Genomic DNA, 21315 nt, shown 5'->3' on the forward strand with positions numbered 1-21315 from the left:
ACACTATAATGCCACATTAACCAGGCAGATTTACACAGTGGTAGCCTCTCATCAGCTTGACTCTGGCATAGGGTCAGTCCTAACCCAGAACTCTATAAAACATGGTCCTCTGAGTAATGGGGACACTTTCTTCTCTTATGCTGGAGCAGAAAAAAGAAAAGGCAAGCAAAGACTGGTAGAGAGGGTTAAAAGCTTGCCCCCTCTCCCCCCATACTGCTTTGCAGCTAACAGATAGTTCTTTCCAAAGACGATAGCTCTAGTGAAGAGAAACGATCTGCTCGGGAATTGTCATGTGAAGGGTTACATAAATGGATTCCCATTTGCCCACCTGACAGCTGTCCCCTTCTACCTCCCACCAACTACAAAGCTTGCTGACAGTGTTAGACTCAACCAGCTCACCTAGCCTAGCTACAGGGCAGATGCAGTAAGGAAAGGCAACAAAGAGGATTAGGGTCTAATTGCAGCCATAAACAGAGGTGGAATTGTTTATTGGTCCCACAAGTTTCAGGCAAAAGTGAGCATGTTATTAAGCTTTCTGGGCTTTAGATGCGTGTCTAACAAGCTAGAACTTGCAATGGCAGTTTCAGTGCAAATTGCATCAAGAATATTTAACAGTTTCAAACATGCCTAATACATGCAATGAGTTCGGAAACACCAATTCTCATTAAGAATCCGGATTTGGCACAAGTAGTTTAGCCCACTGGATTAGTCTTAAATTCGATGACTAACTCTTGGAAGATTTTACATTTTAAAATCCACTTGTCAGGGCAATGTCTAGAAATTAAGTGAAAATCCAATGAATATTTATATCCACAGAACAAAACTTTAAATCAAAAAACATGTTGCAATTTAAGAACAGAGAACTGGTGAGCTAGTGCCACCTTGTGGGAAGTATCTGCATTACCACTGTGCAAAGCTTTTCAGCAAAACGTGCATATTTGGGTCAACAAACATTTCACCCTGGTGTTGATGCTGATGTTTTTCAGTTCACCAAATATTCTGAAGAGTTTCAGTTTCTATTCGATCTGAAACTAGTTTTATTTTTGGAACTCCCAGCAAACTAAAACAAACAGTTCTTGGAACAGTTCTAATTTGCATCTCCATATTGTACATTTTGGGTCTGACCATACAGTCAGCTTTCCACAGATATCCTGTGAATTTCATGCCTGTGAAAGATGCTGGATTGACAACACAGGAGTTGTGTGGCTAGAGGAGACCAACCAGGTATAGCAAAGAACAGGATAAGTTTCCTCCACTCTGCCCTGACTGCCCACCTCAACCCAACCCAGACTCCAGGGATAAGATCGTTCAGTCTCCATGGCCCAGTCAGTTCTTGGCCTCTCAAACACTGTTAAAGATTGGACTGATTATTGGTGGTTTGTCTGATGGGGACACTTGTCTATTTGGTTTCGGTCTAGGTCCTAATCATTTCACACAGAACAAGGACATCAACCAGTAACAAGTTGTGATCAATACTGACTTACCCGCATTTAACCATCAGCCTCAAGATTAAGAGTTCTGAACCCCATTCCCAAGCCTCTGTGCCATTAGACACCCATTTTTCCCTCCGTTACTAGTAGGAGTAGTGCACAGAGGCCCCCCATCAGATCAGTGCCCCTGGTGCCAAACACTGTGCACAAACGATAAAACAGTAGTGCCCCAAAGAGTTGTACCATGCTACTGTTGAACCACAGCAGTGTGCACATCACGTGCCCATTGGCATCCTGGCAGCCTTCTTCCAGATGAAAGAAGTACTTGTACCTGGACTAGAAATGAGCGCGCTGAGCTGAAGTGGAGGTGGTGTGTGTGCACACATTGGCAGGTTACCCCAGCTCAGAGAGGCTCTCTCCAAAAAGCAACTGAATGGACAGGAATGCTGGTACACTCTTGGAAATAAGGAGGTGGGAAGTGAGCTAAGAACATAGATCCAAATCACTCATTCTAGAGAAACAAGCCACAATTTCAACCTCTCGCCTAGGCCAAGCTGTCTGCTCAAGTGACGCTGTTCATAGCTTAGGACTCACGTGTAGTGAAGCTTAGTGTGTCTGACACAGGGGCGGCTCCAGGCACCAGCGCACCAAGCGCGTGCATGGGGTGGCAAGCCGTGGGGAGCGGCCTGCCAGTCGCCGTGAGGGTGGCAGGCATGCTGCCGAAAGCCGCCTGACTGTCGTGCTTGGGGCGGCAAAATACATAGAGCCGCCCCTGGTCTGACACACAGGAAAGAGCAAAAGAAACTTGAATCAATACAGTTAAGTTTCATCGCACAGCACAAGGCTACCACTCTCCTTACATGTACTGCCTAACTGGATGGCAGCTCCATCACTTTCCCTCCTGATCTTTGTGGCAGTTTAAACGCTGATGCTTGCTGGGTAGCAGCAGAGCAGATGAACTGCTTTCTGAAAGCAAATTTTTAGTCCAAGGTTGCCACTTTACTCAGAGCACCGAGAAAGAAATACCAAGCAACCTCTTGGGTGAAGCCAGCTAATCTGTGCCCATCAAAAAGGTGTCAGTGAGTAACAGTTCTGTTTATAGCCACTGTAAAGAGGCGTGAGAAAGAGCTGTATTGATGGAAGAGTGAAGATCAGAGACATTTATCCTTCTGCTCTAGACTGGTGCCACAGAGCAAGAGACCAGTGTCAAGGATCTCTCTGCAGGCTATGGCAGAGACTGAACAGCACACACCGAGTGCAATCCCATGGCGAAGGGAAGCAAAACGTTTTTTCCATTTTCCTTAAAGGGAAGAAGGAACCTTGGAGCATTTATAGAAACTGACAAGAGGCCCAAATACCAGAAGGCTTTGCAAGATTCCTTCTGCATGGCCCTCCTCAATGCACGCCAATCCAGACCAACAGCGTCCCTGTTAGTCTTCGGCCACCTGCGTGTTAGTTATACTGGTCTACAAAGGTGAAAGGAAAGAGCAATGACTCCAGGCATCACTTAACTCAGCATACCCGATCACAGCCCAGCTACTATAGCCACATCTTTGCCAGTGCTAATGCTGCTCCAGTGTGTCACCAATTTGGAGAGGTTCATGAAATAACTTCCACCCCACACCTAGCCAACAGTGGCACTTTGCCATAAACACCCATGAGAGCCAACTGCATTTACATTATATTTATTTGGCTGGGTTCATTTTAACAGTTCAGAAGACAAGTGTTTGTACAGAGCCTTCAGCAAGGCCCATCTTGCCACTGCCACACAGAAGAGATTCAGACACAGATCCACCCTTTGGGAGCCCCATCCCAGCCCAAGACGTCTCCACTTCCATTCTGCAGGGGGCACAGCCTAGAAACGGAGCCAGTACATGGCACTGCGGATCCGGTTGTAGTCTGGGAGCTGTTCGATAGGACCTGAGTGAGCAGAGGAGAAAGTCACTTAGAATAAAGTGAAGAGATCCACCATCAGCTTCTCAATTCTACTGCTCTCTGATCCAATGACGCCACCACACCCAGACTCAAATCCTTACATTAAAACCTCGGTCCAACAGCAGGAAGAAACAAGTCTATAAAGACAGTTTAACTGGACAGTGATTTTTAACACTACTTCCCGTTTGTCTTGAAATCCCTTTTTCTTATAGCTCCCCTTTGAAGATTCAAACTTAATCTTGGAGGTCACTGTGCGGAGGAGGGGAATCCACCAGGCACTTAAGGGAGGGAAGCTGCTTGGGCAAGTTTTCCAAGGGGAACATCTCCTTGGCTGACAGACAGACATGCCAGAGTAGCACTGCAAGGAGTCAAGCCCACTGATTCTTACATTAACTGATGTCACCACAGAGTAAGGAGATGACATTTGGTGGGCGCTACTGCGGTCCCCACCCACAGATTGAAGCTCCATTGTTAATCACATCTCTGTAGCCTGTAACGGAGCGGGAGGCTGGCCAGCAGCCCAAAGCCATTGTCTTAGCATCTAACTAGATTTTCAGAACATACTCTCTGGTGAACATGCTTCAGCATATCTGATGCACAAAGGCAGGGGAGACAGTAGTGAAGTTGCCAGGAGGGTAAATTAGAGGGAGAAAAGCCAAAATAAACTACAAATTACTTGATACAGAAAACTGCCAGAGATCCACCAAGCAGACACCTTGCTCTCCATTATAAAAAAAGATTCAATCAAGTTGGCTGCTTTTCAACCTGTGCCTATAACCAGGTCACTTATAACCAGATCACTTACCTACTGCTGCAACTGCTGGGCATTTGTCGTAGATGTATTTGCTGCAGACCTCCCGTACCATCCTAGCATCCACAGCCTAACAGGAAATGACAAGAACAGGCAACGAGTCATGTTTCTGATAGAGACACATTTACACAAATTAAAAGCCGCTCAACTACCACACAATCAGACTGCCAAAGACCAAGAGATTTGACCGTATCTGTTTATCTGCTCAATATGACGCTGCTTTGAAGTTATTTAGCTACTTGTCTGCCAGGACAGTTACAGTATCCATGAGAAATTCCTCTTGGAGGATATGGACAACCTGTGCCAGTCTATAGAAGTAAAGTCTCTCAACTTATGTATTGCTACACAGTGCCAGAGATTGTACACACACAGGGCCAGGCAATGAAGCCCCTTGTTGTATGGCTCTTGCGAGACTGCACCATGTATCGGACAGAGGGAGTTTGGGGATAAGTATTAAAAGTGAGGGAGTCTGACAAATCGACTTAGAAGTGAAGATTAAGAGTTCAACGTGAGCCAGCCATTCTTGACCAGAAGGAAGAGTCAGCACAAGGGGGACCCTTGGGGAAGATCCCCGGAAATACTGGTTAAAGAACACTCCTCTCTCAATATTACTCTAATGCCGCAATCTTAAAGCCAAATGGGTAAGCAAAGGAGAACTTTATGACCAGCTTTCTGTTCGTCAGTAAAATATTCTGGGTGGAATCTCTCAAGCCATTTCTAGTTCAGGCTTCTGGTTAGAGAAGGTCTAACTGGCATATACTCACTGAGACCTTTCTGGCTGAAGCTATATCCTGGCTATCTCATCAGAGGTGGAGTCACTCAAATGAGCCCACATCACTAATGCTATAGACACTCAAGTCACTTAACAGGGTTATATGTTGTACCACTAACCTACAAGGGATGAACCAGCATCTAGACCTAGGGTGCAGGAAGGTGATGCGATAACACAGAACACAAGTATAGCCTTATGTTTGGCAACTCCACTATATATATTTCAGTTGTTTAAAACTGACCCTGCCTTTGGCTCGCCAGGATAAACAGTCTAATTAAACAGGTAAGTGCCTTAGATGCTCAGTTTCTCAGCAGCAGGTTTTATGCCCAATAACAAACACCTGGAGTAAGGTTAAGAGTGCTCCCATAAGAACTGATACATACAGCAATTCTGGCATCCCATTCAGCTAAAGATATACGGCGTCCATAGTTCAAGAGATGACTGCCAATATTTTCACATACAGGTGTGGTACCTGTGAAAGATGTAGAGATTCATTAGGAAAGACCTCACGTTTTGAGCAAGATAGTCAAAGACCTTCCAGCACGTCATAGCTAAGGCTACGTTTAGGTCCCGGAGGTCATGGAAGTCACAGAATCCATGACTTCCAGAGACCTCGGAGACATTTTCTGGTTCAGTCCCTGTGGGACTCTGGAGCTGGCAGCCAGCAGGGCCCTGGCCAGGGTTCCAGCGACAGGTAACAGCAGCAACGGGGGCCCCCTGCAAGATTCCAGTGACAGACTCCTGAGGGGGCCCTCCTCAGAGTTCCAACGACGGGCAACAGCCTCGCACGGGGGACACCTTGGGTGAGCAGCTGGGTGTCCCCCATTTTCTGTTTGGGAAATATGGTCACCCTGCAGATTCCAGCTGCTGCGGGCAGAGGGGGAACCCCACAGCTGAGAGCCACCACGGTGGCAGGGGAAACCATGGAGCCACAGCAGCAAAAGTCACAGACAGGTCACGGTTTCTGTGAATCTTTGTTTTTTGCCCGTGACCTGTCCGTGACTTTTACTAAAAATAACCATGACAAAATCCTAGCCTTAGTCATAGCATGACCACCAGTTTGGAAAAAAGTACGCAAGCAGCCCATACCATTAGTCAGCTTCCAATAACCCAGCACCCACATGCTCCTTTAGTAGGCCATCCTAGGCAGCTCCAGTGGGGACTAGAAAAATGTATTAGGACTTCCACCTCTGGAGACCCTGGTTCACACCTAACTTGGGTCATAACTGAAACCTGCTTGATGGTCTCAACATTGCCCTTAGCAGGCATCACAAGGGTGGTGCCTAATTTGTTTTGGCACTGCCACCTTTGCTCAGGAGAGGCCCATGGATTGAGGGATAGCATGGAGTGTTACAGACTAGGATTCAGAATTAAAGCTGGGGTGGTAACCTAGGCCAGAAACTGAGGATATGCTAGGTCAGGGCTGAGGAACAACCTTGCATACTGCCTGCCAGTAGCACCTTGCTTCTAGCCAGAGCCCCTCCTTTCCAGGAGGGCCAGAACTTAGAGTGTTAAATAAATGCAAAGCAGCTGTTCCTTAGATTAGAACATACCATCCAGCTGAGCCACCAGGGCATTCCGTAGGATGTTCTTGGCTCTCTTCACCTCCCCGTCTGTCGCACTGATGCACAGACGCATCCTGAACAGGAATCAGAGGGAATAAGAGGCTCTCAAAAACCTTCCACTAGTACAGGATGAGAAGTGATTACCTCCACCCACATTTATTTTGAACACTACCCCTCGATTTTCAACCTCTTATACAAACTGAATACTAGGTCTTCTACCCTCTTGCTAACAACTAATGCACCAAGAACTAACCTTCCTCGTGTATTGTTCAGAGTGGCTACGAACTCAGTAGCGAGTAGCACAGAAAGCTGACAGCTGGCCGGAGCAAGCTCAGTGCTAGTGCAGTCAGCGCATACATGGGGGGAATGACAATACCTTACCCGGGCAGTCACAATTGGGAGCACCTCAATGGCAGGTGTGTCACTCCAACTTGGCAGCCACAAGTAAGAAAGCCAAGGGACCAGGGCATGCTGCCAGCTGATAGTCCTGCTGTTATAATCTTCAATCACTCCCAATCTCTGCTGCTAGGATTGTTAAGAGTTGCAAAATGGGAGTTAGTCACTGACCACTGCCAAAGGATTCCAATTCCTGAGGGTTCTGTGGAGTTTAGTAGGTTCCCTACAAGTTTTACATCCCTTTCTCCCATCCAGTGTCTCTTGTCTATTCAGATAGCAAGCTCCTGGGGGCAAGGACTGTTTCCTGCTCTTTGCGTACAGTTCCTAGCACAGGGGGCTCCAATTTAGGTTGTAGCCTCTAGGCACTGCTGGAACACACATCATAAACTCTGAGAAAGAATAAACAATGTGAAGTCCCTCTAATCTTGGCACTGAACGGTCCCCAGCACCAAGGCATTTGCCAGTGAGTCAAAAGGGCTGAGACTGTGCACTATGTATCGCCAGGTCATCTTTCTCAAGTGTAACAAGATGATGGACAGGCCGTGCCTTTCACATGCTCTGGGAAAGACAACCTTGTCCGGGGATAAGAGGCTCTAACACTAGAACAGGGGCCGGCAACCTTTCAGAAGTGGTGTGTCGAGTCTTCATTTATTCACTCTAATGTAAGGTTTCACGTGCCAGTAATACATTTTAACGTTTTTAGGAGGTCTCTTTCTATAAGTCTATAATATATAAACTATTGTTGTATGTAAAGTAAATAAGGTTTTTAAAACGTTTAAGAAGCTTCATTTAAAATTAAATTAAAATGCAGAGCCCCCCGGACCAGTGGCCAGGACCCGGGCAGTGTGAGTGCCACTGAAAATCAGCTCGCGTGCTGCCTTTGGCACCCGTGCCATAGGTTGCTTACCCCTGCACTAGAACAATCTCTAATGCACCAGAATAAACAGGGACCACATCCATCATTCAGGGAGGTCAGGGGGATAAAACTAGAACAATGGGGTGAGATTAAGGCAAAGGCAGATTCAGGAGGGACATCAGGAGTCATTGCTCTTATAGCCTGTGGAGTTTCTTCCCAAGGGAAGTTATGGAAGCTCCACAGGAAAGGATTAACATGAGATAAAACTCTAGACAGCACAGGACTCTTCTTGATAGTACATGGGCTTGAACTTTGTAGGATATAATAAGTTCTTTACTAGATCTAAGCTCCATAATAGGGACTGACCACACGCAGCAAATCACACTCACCACTCTCCCTGAGCAAAGTGCAGTGTATCTTCTATGTTCAGAGCATCAGAAACAAAATGGAGTCCAAAGAGGCCTGTGTCAGAGTAGCAAGTGTTGAAGGTCTGGAAACTGTGACAGAGTTTATTCTCTGTTGCAATTGTAGCCAGCCTGCTGGATTGATTCTGCACATAAGTAAACACCCTCAGTGATTCAAATGCTCACCTTTCCTTTGACAGCTCAAATGCCTCCCCCTGAGTGGTTATAGGGTCAGAAGAGCAAACAAGGTAGAGAGCACAACAGGATGCCATGTGAGAGCTCAACTCGGGGCACACTCCAGGCTCTACCCCACAGAGATGACAAGCTTTCATGGTAGAAAGTAGAGTGTACAGCCTGCTGAAGGCTTTTACATCTCACTAAACTTTTCTCCTTTCCCAGCACTGCACTGTGGAGGTGGTACTTGGTAGCATTCCAGAAGGGTACCACAAGGAAGGTGGGGGATACAGGGAGTAGGTGGCCTGGAATTAGAGTGGACTACACTACAGGCATGCCCTGCCAGAGGGAGTCTCTATACAGAGACAGGAGAGGTGTACACTGGGTTTTAAACTGGTCCTCACCACACTGCAGTTGTAAGATATGCCTGTGTCATAGGGATACATATTACCCTGCCCTGCTTAAATACTATCAACACTAAATGAACATTTTGTCTTTGCATCACAGGACAAGTTTAGGGAAGGGATACTCAGGAGTACGAGCACCTTGCTGGGAATCGCCCTATTGAGTCCTACTCCATACCTGCTGAGGATCTGCTGTGCAGCGATCCTCTCTGAGAAAGCTGCATATAGCTCTCGCCAGAGAGGACTAGCAGGACCTCCTTGCCACACCCCATCCAGCCCAAGAGGTGTCCCAGATCAGCCCTGGTTGGCATTTCTATCCTGCCTTCTGGATTCACAGACAAGCTCCATTTCATGGGAACATTTCAGAGTTCAATATTATACACAACAGCTTCCCGCTCAAGGAGATCATAATGTTAAGTCACTACATCTGACTCACAATGCCATGCTCCCAAGTCTCTTACCTTACCACCTCCAAAGGTGCGGTCATAGCGCCCTATGATCGAGTTAGCTAGAAGGAGGGGAATATTGTCTGGATTGGACCATCCTGGCCCCTCCACTGCAATAGCGACATGAGCCAAGGGTAAGGCGTCATCTCTGACACGGATCTGAAAAACATCAAGGGGCATGGCAAGAATAGAGTGAGTACTGTGGCCTTCTCTCCAGGGTCTTGTGCGAAGCATGGGTTGATAAATTAGGGGATTTATTGTCTTGGGCAAAATCAGCTAGCCTTTCACCTTTAAGTTCTTATATGTAATGTGCCCATCACGTCACCAGATGCATCTGGTTTCTAGACTGTATTAGGTAACAGATGAAAGTACTAGCCTCAATAAGTTCCTAATGGATTTTGGTCACATCTACAACCAAAACATTTTCGCAAGACTGGCAGAGCTGTGTAGGGTCTCAAGACTAGAACAGCGGGGTCTGCTGTAGGTCAGGACTGAGGTGCCATCTACTCAAACAAAGAAACTAACATACAAGTTTACACAGAAATTTCATCCCCCAAGTGACCAGGGGCTAATGTCACAAAGGTATGCTTTGTATTCAAAGCAATCAGCTGTTGCCAAGAAGAATTTACCTCACTCCCAGTGAAACGGCAGGGTGGGGGGATGGGCACCACATCATCCTTGTATTCAAAGGGAACTCCACTCAAGTGCTGCCTGGCAAGGTCTACCAGTTCTTTGTGGGAAACACCTGGGAAGGGGAACAGAAGGAACAAGAGATCAGTACAGCTGCTTGAGCCTCTGAAACGCAAGGAAGAAAAATAAATTAATATTATGTACTGTATGACAGACAAGAGCCGTAGATGAGAGAGAGTGCGCTTTGGAGTCTAAACATCAGTTTTAAAATATCAAGACTTCCGAGAGCATTGTTTCTCAAATGCGGCCACCATGGCTGCCTTTTGTTGCAGGCACAGCCTCCTTGGTGGTGATGGGGGGCAGGCGAGGTGAAGCAGCAGCCCCTCCCCTGGGGCTGCCAGCAGCGATTGGGCCCTGCCCCACTCTGAAGCCAGAAATGCCAGAGGAACAGGAAGCTGGTGAGAGTGCCCCACATTCTTTGGGGTGGTGGGGCTCAGGCTTCCAGCTTCAGTCCTGGGGTGGCAGGCTCTGGCCGCGGGCTCTAGCTAAGTGGCAGTGGGCTCCATTCCCAGGCTCACCACTCCCCCCATTGCCCCGGCCTCCGCCGCCTCCTCCAGCCCTGGGCTTCGGCTGCGTGGCAGCGGGCTCCATCCCCCAGGCTCTGGCCGAATGGCTCCAGGATCTGATTCCAGCTGGGCAGTGGCTGCCAGCCCCTGGCTCACCACCCCCTGCCCATCGCCCCTGGGCCCCGCTGCCTCCTCCATCCACGGGTTCCAGCAGCAGGCTCATCTCGTCCCCATCATCCCTGGCCCCCGTTGCATCCTCCAGCCCTGGACTTCAGCCGCACAGTGGCAGTCTCTGGCCCCCGGCCCCAGGTGCCAGCCTGGTCCCCAGGTGCCGGCCCCCGCTGCCTCCTTGCCTACCTCCTCAGTGAGGGCTTAATTTGTCCCCCAGCTTACCAGGGCTGAGTAAATCTGCCGTGAAAAGTGATATTTGTATGTTAGTTAATATCACTTTTCACTGCCTGCCACCCAGCTAACAAATCTTAAAAACCAAAAAAGCAAATGAAACAACAGCAAAAGACAAGAACATGCAAAGCACCTTATTTTTGTTTCTATTCTATTTAGGTCCAGTAAAGAATAGAGACAACTGTACATTACTTTTATTATTGAGTTTGCAAAAAACCCCTACATAAAGTACAATGCTTTGGACAAGTATATGTGCATATTTATTTGTTTTTCCTAAAGTTAATTAAGTATTTTAGGAAAAATTGTCAGAGCAGCCACCAGCAAGCATTGGTGGCTGCACTCTGAGGCCACCAAAAATTTTGTTGAGAGAACCCCTCTCCTAGAGTCCCAGGAAACTAGCACTTACCTCCAGCAGCTGCCAGGACCATGCGAGGGGCCTTGTAATGAGAGTCAATGTACGTAGCGAGATCCGCACGAGTCAGATTCCTAAAGAGCATACACAACATTTTAATATCCCAACAATCCAGGTCTGGAGGAGATAGGTTGAGCTGTGAGGGCTGGGTGGTCAGGGAAGGCGGTACTCAATACAACTGAAGTGACAATGTATTCAATACACCCTTGGTTATAGTAATAACATCTCCTGGGAATCTGTCATCTAGCCCTCCCCTGTGCTGTACCCTGGAGACCGCAATGCTTAGGGAATTGGGACTAGGATACTGAACCTTTCACCTCTAGGTCTCCAGTTCAAATCCAGCCTACATCAGTTGTGACCAGAAGTCATTACTCTCAGATGGCTGTTTAGTAGCCTACCTACTTGCTAATGGGTAAGTGCCCATGGTCAAGGCCATCACCATAATGGCACTCCTGGCTGGTGATTTCAGAGGCACCACAGACTAGGTATAGGAGAAGGCTGAGCTCTTGGCCTAAACAGTCAATCCCCCTAGTGAGGGCTGAGGCACAATGGTGGGGAATACATGAGAGAAGCTTGTGTAGCACTGCTTGTACTAGGCCTATCCTAGGGCAACAGGACTTCAAACTCCAAAACTGAGAATACAGCATCGTCACCAGCAGTGGGAAGCACAGAATCAAGACAAAAATTGTAAGTCTATGGTGAACAGATAAGCCACGTGGTAAGGAACCACCTGCTGCGTGCAAATGGGTTGGGTTGGCTTCCTTGTACAAATACTTTTGTTGCTAATGTGCTTTACTAGCATGTAGTTGAGGTTACGCAGCTCCCCTTTTATCAAGTTCAGTGATCCATAACACGAAATGTGTGCTCCCAAGAATTGTGTGTTAGCGGAAGGGGGACTGTCCTTTGGTGCATATCATACTCCAGACCTAAAAGAGTGGATTTGCTGCTCACTTGATGTTCTCAGTAGTTCCCTCAACAGTGCGGCTCAGGGCAGTGCCTTGGAAAGCAGTAGCATGAAGATAGTCAAAGACTACATCTGTCAAGTTGCTGTCAATTTCCTGCAGCTCCTGAAGGATGGTGCTCCGTTCCTTCTCGATCTGAGAATCCTCGAGGCTGCAGTTCTGCACAATGTCAGCCAGAATCTCGACAGCTACAACACACACACACACACACACACAATTTCAGCAATTCCTTTACCTGGCCACTACAGAATGCAGCAGGAAACTGAAAACAGGTCATAATCTGGAGGAGGAATGGGTATGGACTGGAATAAACACTGTACCAGGACTCAGGAAAAAGGGGGAATGTAGGAGACCACAATGGGACAGGGATGTGGGGCAAAATGGGCTAACATACTAGCTGTTCACCTAGGTTCAAGTCTCCATTGGATCATAAAACAGATACAATGGAATGGTTTCAATATGTGGACATCTCAACATTAAAAATCAGTTCTCAGCTTAGCATAACATTTTGCTTTACAGAGGCATCATAAAACTGGTACAGGAATTACATAGCAGTTCAGGGGTGCCATACACTGGCAATGCAGTGCGAGTGCCCAAAACTGGAAGGCTATCTACAGAACAGTAGTACAGTAGGCCACAAGGCTTATTTTAGAAGAATATGAAGCTGAAGGCTATATGCTCATCAGTTAACCATTCAGGACCTGCAAATGCTCAGATTGCCTGGGTACTAAGTGAATCATGGCCTTAAGAGTCTCTGCTTTGTTCCACAGGCACCTAATAACAAGAGACATTTAAAAAAATATATATATTATATATATATATAAATAAAAAAAATAAAATAAAAAAAAGTATTTCTCTGCCCTCAAGCTCTTGATCAGAGACTTAATAGTCCAATGGTCACACTACCTCTGGGCAGGTCTTTGGACAGGGCTTTCATGAAGTAGGCAGTCTGCTCCCGGGAGGTGTAACTGTTGAGGTGAGCACCCATACTCTCCACTTCCTTTTCAAAAGTGGCACAAGGACGTTTCTTTGTGCCCTAAAAGAAACAAATGTAGCTAGAAACTGGTTAGGTTTTTCCCTGACAACTAAAGAACCAAATTAATGACACAGATCTTCACACAACTCAGGGTGCCACTTTAGAAGTAGCTATGAGTAATTTGTTTCAATCCCATCAGATGCCAATAGGTACTTACTAATGAGGACAAAAGCAATTTTCAGAATGCCCTAAAATGCTTGTCACCATGAAGTGAGGCTGATCTCCCAGTGAAAGCTACCATAGTATGGCTACTATTCAGCAGGAAGGCTTGCTTGCACTATAAAAGTGCTGCTCAGCAGGTGGCTGCATTATTAAAAAGCGAGAGACTCTCAGCCATAAGGAAAGTTCTGTTATTTACAGCATTGTTCATTTAATGTGGGCTAAATACCAATACAAACTTTCTACACATGTTTGTCCAGTAAATGAGTTACCCCAATATCAGCAGTGAGTCTCCAACTTGTTATATATTAAAATTGTGAGCAATACTTTCTTTGCCACAAACTACACAAGTAGCAAAGCAAGAGTGCTTCGTTTTTAGTACTTTTCATAATTTTATACACATACATACACATATACACACACACACACACACACACTTTTCTATATAAATAAAAATAAAATTACTGATGTTAGGATTAAATAAATTAGGGTTTTGTTACGAAAGCTGCGGGTCTTTTTTTTTTTTTTTTTTTTTTTTTTAAAGTGGGCTAAATTTGCATTGTTTAAAATGCTTAACTGCATAGCAAAATTGTTCTGGAGGTTCAGGAGTTAGTCACAAGGACCTCTGCACACCCTTCTTGCATGCAGCACAGCCACTGATTTTCATGCCACTGACTGGTCAATTCGCTATTTAGAGCCAGTTAATACCATCCCATGACTAGCATGGGAAACACTACAGAGAGTTAGGCACGTAAATCCCCTGGGCAGTGGCAAGAGTAGAGTCCCCTGAACACTGACTATGGGAGTCAGTACAAAGATTCAGTGCACATTCACAGATAAAATGCCTTTTTAACAGAGAGTACAGCTTGAACTTTTATTTTGCCCTCGTAGGTGCCTAAAACAGCCCCTTATCATTTGTACTACAGTGGAATCCAGAGGTCTGGATCAGGATTGGGATCCCATTCTGCTAAGCGATATACAAGGACATTTCCTGCCCTGAAGAGCTTAAGGTAATTTGCCTTCTAACATACATGCTTTGGTGCCCACACATCCTAAGCAGTGACAAGTGGAAGAAGTCCAATTTTCTAACATGGTTTTGACCCATGGGAACCAGAACCACATATGAATTAAAGTCAGTCAGAAAATCTCAGAGAGCCCAGAGGGATGGTTTGATCATAAGTAGCTGCACAGGGTCAATTCCTATGAAAAGTACCAGACCTAGCACATCATCTCACCTTGAATGCCAGATGTTCCACAAAGTATCCTGCTCCATTGTTCTTCTCACTTTCATAACGGCTACCTACCCCAATCCACACACCCACCTAACAGAAGAGAGATGAGCTGAATAAATACAATTAGGAAATACAGCTGGCAACATATGCAAGTTTCCTGTCACTAAGTGTAACACCTGGAGTTTCAGACAACCCCACTGCTAGTACTAGGACATACACCACCACCAGCATTGAAGGCTAGTATTGTTTTCTTTTTTTTAAAAAAAAGAATCTAGTCTATTTATTCCATTTACCTTGCCACATAAGAGAATACTTTTCTGAATTTTCTCAAAGATGTATTAAGCAACGAATGGCTGTCATAGTTAAGTGTAAGTAAGTCTGAAAGCTACTTCCATACAAATGCAGGTGGGAGATCTGGGCAGAGCAAGAGAGCATCAATGGACTTTTGAGACACTTGTCGACTCATTCCAAAGCAAGTTGTGCCTTTTATTTAAGCTCCAGTTTGCCCAGAGCCACAATCAGGTAAACACAAATGGCTGAATCTCTGCTGCTAACCTTGGTTCCAACAAGGGCTGGTCTTCTTTGAAAGACTAGGACATTACCTGAACTGAGTTAACAGTGATCATGGGAGGATTCCAAACCCATCTTCAACTTACTGTGCATGTAGGCTGGTCGGATTCCTCAGAAGCCACAGGGAGGCCGTTGTCCAGAGAGGTAACTTGTGTCTCTGGAATGTTATGGAGTGTCTGGGCGTAGGTAGCTGCACCTCGATTTCTCATCAAACTCATCAAGGCTGGCTAAAGAGAAAGCCACCATCAAACAGCAACTCACACTAGAATACAGAGCTACCAACATAGAGATTGCCAAGAGTCACATGACGGTGCAGACCGAATAAGCTAGTCCAGCAGAACACAGATTCACTCGCTAAAGCTTTCCCACAGTAGATCCCTAAACACTAATGTACATATTTTAAATTATAAGATGTGCCAGATTCTGAGATCTCTGGATACAAGAGCGGGGGGGGGTGTCTTCACAGGTTGAACGGAAAAGGATGAGAGCAATCAAGTGGGCTCAAGGCAAGCCCCAGAAGTAGGAGTTTGGAAGTGGTCCCATTGTTAGGCGTTCTTAACGTAAACTGAGGTCTTTTGCAGGGCTTTAACCTCATCCCAAAATCGTAATCTACACAATGGGTCTCCAGAGGCTGATATCTGTACCTCTCTACTCTTCTTTCCTATGCTAAGATTTGGGACAGTGTGAGTTTATGTTATCCTTCAGGTTTGTATATCCCCATTTACCAAACACTCATCCCACAAAGTGTATATCTTGGTAGATCTGTACTAAATATACAGTGTACACACATCCTCTCCATTGTAGGGATAACACAATGAAAGTGATACACAGATCATGTTTCTTTACAGTGGCTGCTTATAATGTATATATTTACAATATATGTAGCAGATTACAAGTCAACTATGTCACTTCATATTCAAAGCCCTTAGTAGTGCAAGTCCTATCTGTATTTGAGACCTGTTCCTTCAGCATAGAGCAACACCATTTATTATTAAGATTTTGTCACAGTTATTTTTAGTAAAAGTCAAGGACAAATCACGGGCAATAAACAAAAATTCACAGAAGCCCATGACCTGTCTCTGACTTTTACTAAAAATAACTGACAAAAAGGGGCTGATGGCAGGAGGGAGGACTGAAGTGGGGTGAGAGGAGAGGAGATCCTGAGCACCGCTGTGGAGGGTGTGTGTGTCTGTCTCCCACCACAGCTTGGAGCTCAGGGTCCTTCTCCCCCCCCCCCCCCCCCCCCCCAAACTGGCCATGTATCAGTAAGATAAACAAATTAAGAAAGACGATCCACAAGCACCAACAACCTTGCCATAAAATGATCATGGTATCATGGTAGAAATGGGTCTTCAGGAGGCTTTTGAATGTAGAAAGGGAAAAGGCCTTGCAGACCAGCTCATTTTTAGAGATGAGCATGCGGATACTCATAGGAGAATCAGACAAAGAGGGAGTTGAGGGTGGTATCACCAGCAGAAGAGGGGATAGATGGGCAACACAAAATATGGGCCAATAAGAACAGAAGGGTGAAGAATTATGCAGAGATTTGAAAATAAAGACAAGAAGTTTGAACTTGATGTGGGGGAGGAGAAAGATTCAAAGGGTGAGAATTATTTTCTCTAATTTTTTACAGTTAATTTGTGAGACAAAGTGGACATTTTCTGTAATAGTTTTGTGAATCCTGTGTACCTCAGTTTCCCCTATATTTTGCATGGCTATGGGGTTTGGGAGGATGGACGACTATTTGGTCTCAGGGCAGCCTAGGGCCAGGTCTACACTAAGAACTTACATTAATATAACTACATTGCTCAGGGGTATGAAAAATCCATATCCCTAAGTGACGCAGTTAAATCAACCTAACTCCCCAGCGCAGACAGCACTAATTCGACAGAATTCTCACATTTACAAAGCTACTGCCTCTCAGGGAGGTGGATTAACTAATCTGACTGGAGAAGCCCTCCTTGTCAGCATAGGTAGCATCTTCACAGAAGTACTACAGCAGAAAGCTGTGCCGTCAGAGACATAAGTGAATGTTGCCTAGATGTCTGAACTTGAACTGGTCATTAAAAAGACTGTCCATGGCCAACCCCATATCTATGGCAAATCTAATCACCAGGACATTGACACCCAGCAACCACTGACCCACAGGGAGATGACCTTCCCCACTTCACAGCTGGAAAGCAGAGCAAAATCCCACAGGTCGAGAACAAAGGACTGGGAAGGTATGAGGTGGGTGGGATAAGAGAGGTGGCTGCTGGAAGGAGTAAGGGCTCTCATCTGAAAATGAGCAAGGAGGTCGGATGGAGAAAGACACAGAGCCTGAACATGAGGGTTCATTCACTACAGCTTGGGTGGGCTCTGGACTAACCAGAACAGATTTGAACTATGCTTTAATCTTCAGTTCTCTATGCTAACGTAAGGACTTCCAGTGGTGTGCTCCAGTTCAGCAATAAATCCAAGTGTTTTGATAGTGCTGTTTGAGTGTCACTGTAAGTACCCGGTGAGGTACGTTAATTCCTGAAAAGCATACGAGTCTCTACCAGGGATTTCGCTCAGTTGGACTCACTGAACAGAGCTCACAGTGTGAATGAAGCAGGAGTGCTGAAGCCACAGAAGTTCAGTCTAAAGAGGCAGTGAGGTGGCGTAGCCTGCTCTGAAGGAAGAGCGAGGCCCGTAGAAGGTCCGGCACACAGAACAGGTTCCTCCAGGAGACTGCTCCAAAGCTGGGGGCATAGCAGCGATTCCGTGGATCTGTGACAGTTTGTCCTGTGCATTTTGACAGTACTTTGCATTGTGTGCTACACTGTTTCCCCTATATCAGCGGTTTTGAAACTGTGGGTTGTGACCCAGTATTGGGTCATGGAATATAAGGCACTGGGTCGCGGCGGCTCTGGTCAGCACCGCCAACCAGGCCTTTAGAAGTCCTGTCAGCGGTGCTGCCTGGCTAAGGCAGGCTAGTCCCTATCTGTTCTGACACCGCGCTGCGCCCCGGAAGCGGCCAGCAGCAGGTCTGGCTCCTAGGCTGGGGGGCCACCGGGCTCCATAAACTGCCCCCGCCCCAAGCACCGGGTCCGCACTCCCATTAGCTGGGAACCGGCCAATGGGAGCGGGGGGAGGGGTGGGTGGAAAAAGGGTGCCTGCAAGCGAGAGCCACGCAGAGCTGCTTGTGCGCCTCTGCCTAGGAGCCAGACCTGCTGCTGGCCGCTTCTGAGGTGCAGCACGGTCCGCGGTGCCAGGACAGCCAGGAAGCCTGCCTTAGTACCCCTGCTGCGCCGCTGACCGGGAGCCGCCCAAGGTAAGCCTGCACCATAATCCCCAGCCCTGAGCCCCTCCAAACCCAGAGCTCACTCCTGCACCCCAAAACCCTCATCCCTGGCCCCAGCCCAGAGCCCTGAACCCATCCAGCACCCCAACCCCTTACCCCAGCCCTGAGTCCCTCCCACATCCCAAACCCCTCATCCCCAGCTCCATTGGGTCACGGGCCTCAACAATTTTCTTCAACTGGGTCGCCAGAAAAAAAAAGTTTGAAAACCACTGCCCTAGATAACTAGCTCTTGCCCATCTGGATTCTGCACTCAGCAAAAGGGGAAAGTTTTCAAAATAGGAAAACAAGTGCAAAACTATGAAGTTTGGCAGGGGGACTCAGGGCAGGTGTAGCACCAGAAGCTACTTTTAACTCATTTTTTAAAAATTGATTGACAGTATGCTGACATCGTTCAACAATGACAATCAGGCCTTTGCTGCGGTGGGATCTAGGGCATGGAACTTGCTCCCTGCTGAAATTCCCCTTTTTAAAATAATCATAACATCTTCAGAATAAAGAGCTGTTGCTTTTTTTAAATTATCCCTGCTACATCTGTATTACTACTCCCCTCTTTTACCCATTTTCCTCCCTCAACTACAATTTGATAAGCTTTTAAGGACTTGTCTTAATAGTTTTAAAACTTGAAATTGTTGTATTCAATAGAACCCCAAATTGGATAGCAGGATTTCCTTGGATTATGAATGTCAAACAGAAGGTGCAGTACTCTGCTCCCCCACAGCATCAGAAACTGCACCCAGTTTTGACATACACTGAATGACTTTAGTCGGGACATAGATGTCTATTTATAGATGCCAACTAGATAGCCGGTTAAGACCAGTGTCTCAGCCACAGACCTCCTACTACAAAGGAGCAAAGCCTCCCTAAAGTACACAACATCCCAGCACAAACACGGAAACTGGGTGCGCATCAACAAGCAACTATACGATGCTTTTAAACTTCTTCGATGCTAGCTGGCTCCATAGGTGCTGGAAGTAGGGGTGCTGCCGCACCCTCCAGCCTGAAGTGGTTTCCATCCTATGCAGGATTTACAGTTTGGTTCAACGGCTCTCAGCACCCCCACTGTACACATTGCTCCAGCGCCCCTGGCTGGATCCCTGCCGGGTGGGCAACAGGAGACGTGTAGGATTTAGCCGCCCGCAGGTGCAGCGATGAGGCTCTGGGTAAGACTGATCTACAGCAAGAAGCAACCGCGCTCCTTAGCCACCCCCGAAGCGAAGCACGCAGCCAGCTGGGTCCCGCCGCGGGTGTGCCGGGGCTCTCGGCACTGGGGGGGCGGGATCCGACCGGACTATGTGGGCGCAGGCAGGAGCAGCGCCCGAAGGAAGGGCCTGTTTTCCTCGGACCAGCCCCCCGCCCTCAACGGGACCGGCTCCTCCGGCCAGCCCCGCGCACTGCGAACAGCCCCCCGCACCGCATCCCCCAGCTCTTAGCCCATCCGCGGCGGGACAGACAGAGCCAGGCCTGGGCCATTGCCGGTCCCCAGGGCCTCGCCGTCCCTGTGACCTTCCCGGCGGCCAAGGCGGCTGGGCCTGCCCCGGCCCCATCCGATCTCCTCGCCCAGGCCCCAGCGGGGCAGAGGCGCGCGGTCACTCACCGAGGAGCGGGGACCGCGCAGAAGGGTTCGGCCCGCGGCGCAGCCGGCCCGACACACAGAGGAGGCCGCCATCTTGTGCCCTTACCACTACCGAGGCCCGACTGACCCCGATCGGAGCGAAAAAGACGCATGCGCGGGAAGAGAAGCCATAAAAGCGGAGGAGCGCACGCGCCAGTAGGCAAATTGACGGGGGATACGCATGCGCAGGGAGAGACGGTCGCATGGGCGGAGACTGGGACAGCTTTTGAAAGCATGCGCAGCAATGGGTCTACCAAGGCTGAGACCTTATTGCGCCCTCTGTTGGTTGGAGGTCGCGGAGCCTGTTCCCCGCGGGGGCTCCGGGTCCTTCCTTACTCAGGCAAAGTGAAGGCGCCGGGGGGGATCGCACTGGGCAGGCAGCTCAGCCCCCTTGGGGCACCAGCACGCTGCAGCCCATGAGCCCCTGCGCGGGTTGGAAGAGCCGCACTCTCCCAAGGGGGGTGGATACCTGCAGCCTGGGGCAGATAAGCCCTGGCCCCTGCTCACAAGCCCCCATAGGAACGGGGCAGGGGCAGGGGCAAGGCTAGTCTCCCGCTAAGCCTTGGGCTCCCCAGGCCAGGCTACCAGCTGGCCCCTGTCACTGACAGGCCAGGAGGGAAGCGCCTGCTGCTTCTTGCTGGCCTTGCTGTGCATGGCCCAGTCTGCAGGCAGGAAACTCATCAACCCGGACCCAGGGCTGGATTAACCTTTTGTGGGCCGGGGGCCAAACATATTTGTGGGCCCCCCTGGGGGCAATGGGCCATGGTGGGAGAGGGCAGGGGCATCCGTCCCGGAGCGAGGGGGTGGCCAGGAACAATGGGGCCCACGCCCACCCCGGGATGGGGGTGCTCCACCCAGCTCAGCGCAAGGGCAATGTTTACAAACCGGCAGCCGCCAGACACACACTGGCCTGCCTGGCCTTGTTCTGCACCACACACCCTTCCCCCACCCAGTGCCCCCCAACCCTTTATGTCCAGCACCCCTCAAAACTCCCCCAGACTCCCAACAACTGCACAGCACCCCATAGAGACCCCCCCCCACTGCCCAGCACCTCAACACACACAAACCTCCCCCATTGCCCAGCTCCCCCAGACCTCCTGAGATCTACTCCCCTGCTGGACTTCTCTGGGCGAGGGGCCAGACCCAGCCATGTGGATAGATTAGACAGGTCCATAATAGGCCCTTTCTCAGTGTGGGCTTGGCCCCATTGTAAACC

The 21315-nt window shown here is 48.1% G+C and overlaps 1 protein-coding gene across 1 annotated transcript; it reads right to left on the minus strand.

The window, feature by feature from the left end:
* Positions 1-3099: 3099 nt before the first annotated feature.
* On the minus strand, positions 3100-20210 carry LOC112121983 (cytochrome b-c1 complex subunit 1, mitochondrial). Its single transcript, XM_026650279.2, has 13 exons — positions 20082-20210; positions 15249-15389; positions 14596-14682; positions 13072-13201; positions 12155-12353; positions 11198-11277; positions 9823-9938; positions 9209-9352; positions 8155-8315; positions 6502-6587; positions 5332-5420; positions 4171-4246; positions 3100-3350 (listed from the first exon to the last, which is right to left on the minus strand). Exons 1-13 carry the CDS (start codon positions 20151-20153, stop codon positions 3286-3288), a joined length of 1446 nt encoding a protein of 481 aa, XP_026506064.1. The 5' UTR covers positions 20154-20210; the 3' UTR covers positions 3100-3285.
* Positions 20211-21315: the final 1105 nt, after the last annotated feature.

The sequence above is a fragment of the Terrapene carolina genome, unplaced genomic scaffold (genome assembly GCF_002925995.2).
Source record: "Terrapene carolina triunguis isolate 2854851 unplaced genomic scaffold, T_m_triunguis-2.0 Scaffold89, whole genome shotgun sequence".
Taxonomy (NCBI): Eukaryota; Metazoa; Chordata; order Testudines; family Emydidae; genus Terrapene; species Terrapene triunguis.

What these genes read in the sequence shown, in the direction of transcription:
- LOC112121983 (XM_026650279.2), bottom strand. Translation starts at nt 20,153, where the DNA reads ATGGCGGCCTCCTCTGTGTGTCGGGCCGGCTGCGCCGCGGGCCGAACC. An exon ending in CCTGGTGGCTCAGCTGGATG is followed by an intron (nt 5,421 to 6,501) that starts GTATGTTCTAAT and finishes CATCTTTCACAG; the next exon opens with GTACCACACCTGTATGTGAA. An exon ending in AATGGGATGCCAGAATTGCT is followed by an intron (nt 4,247 to 5,331) that starts GTATGTATCAGT and finishes ATTTCCTGTTAG; the next exon opens with GCTGTGGATGCTAGGATGGT.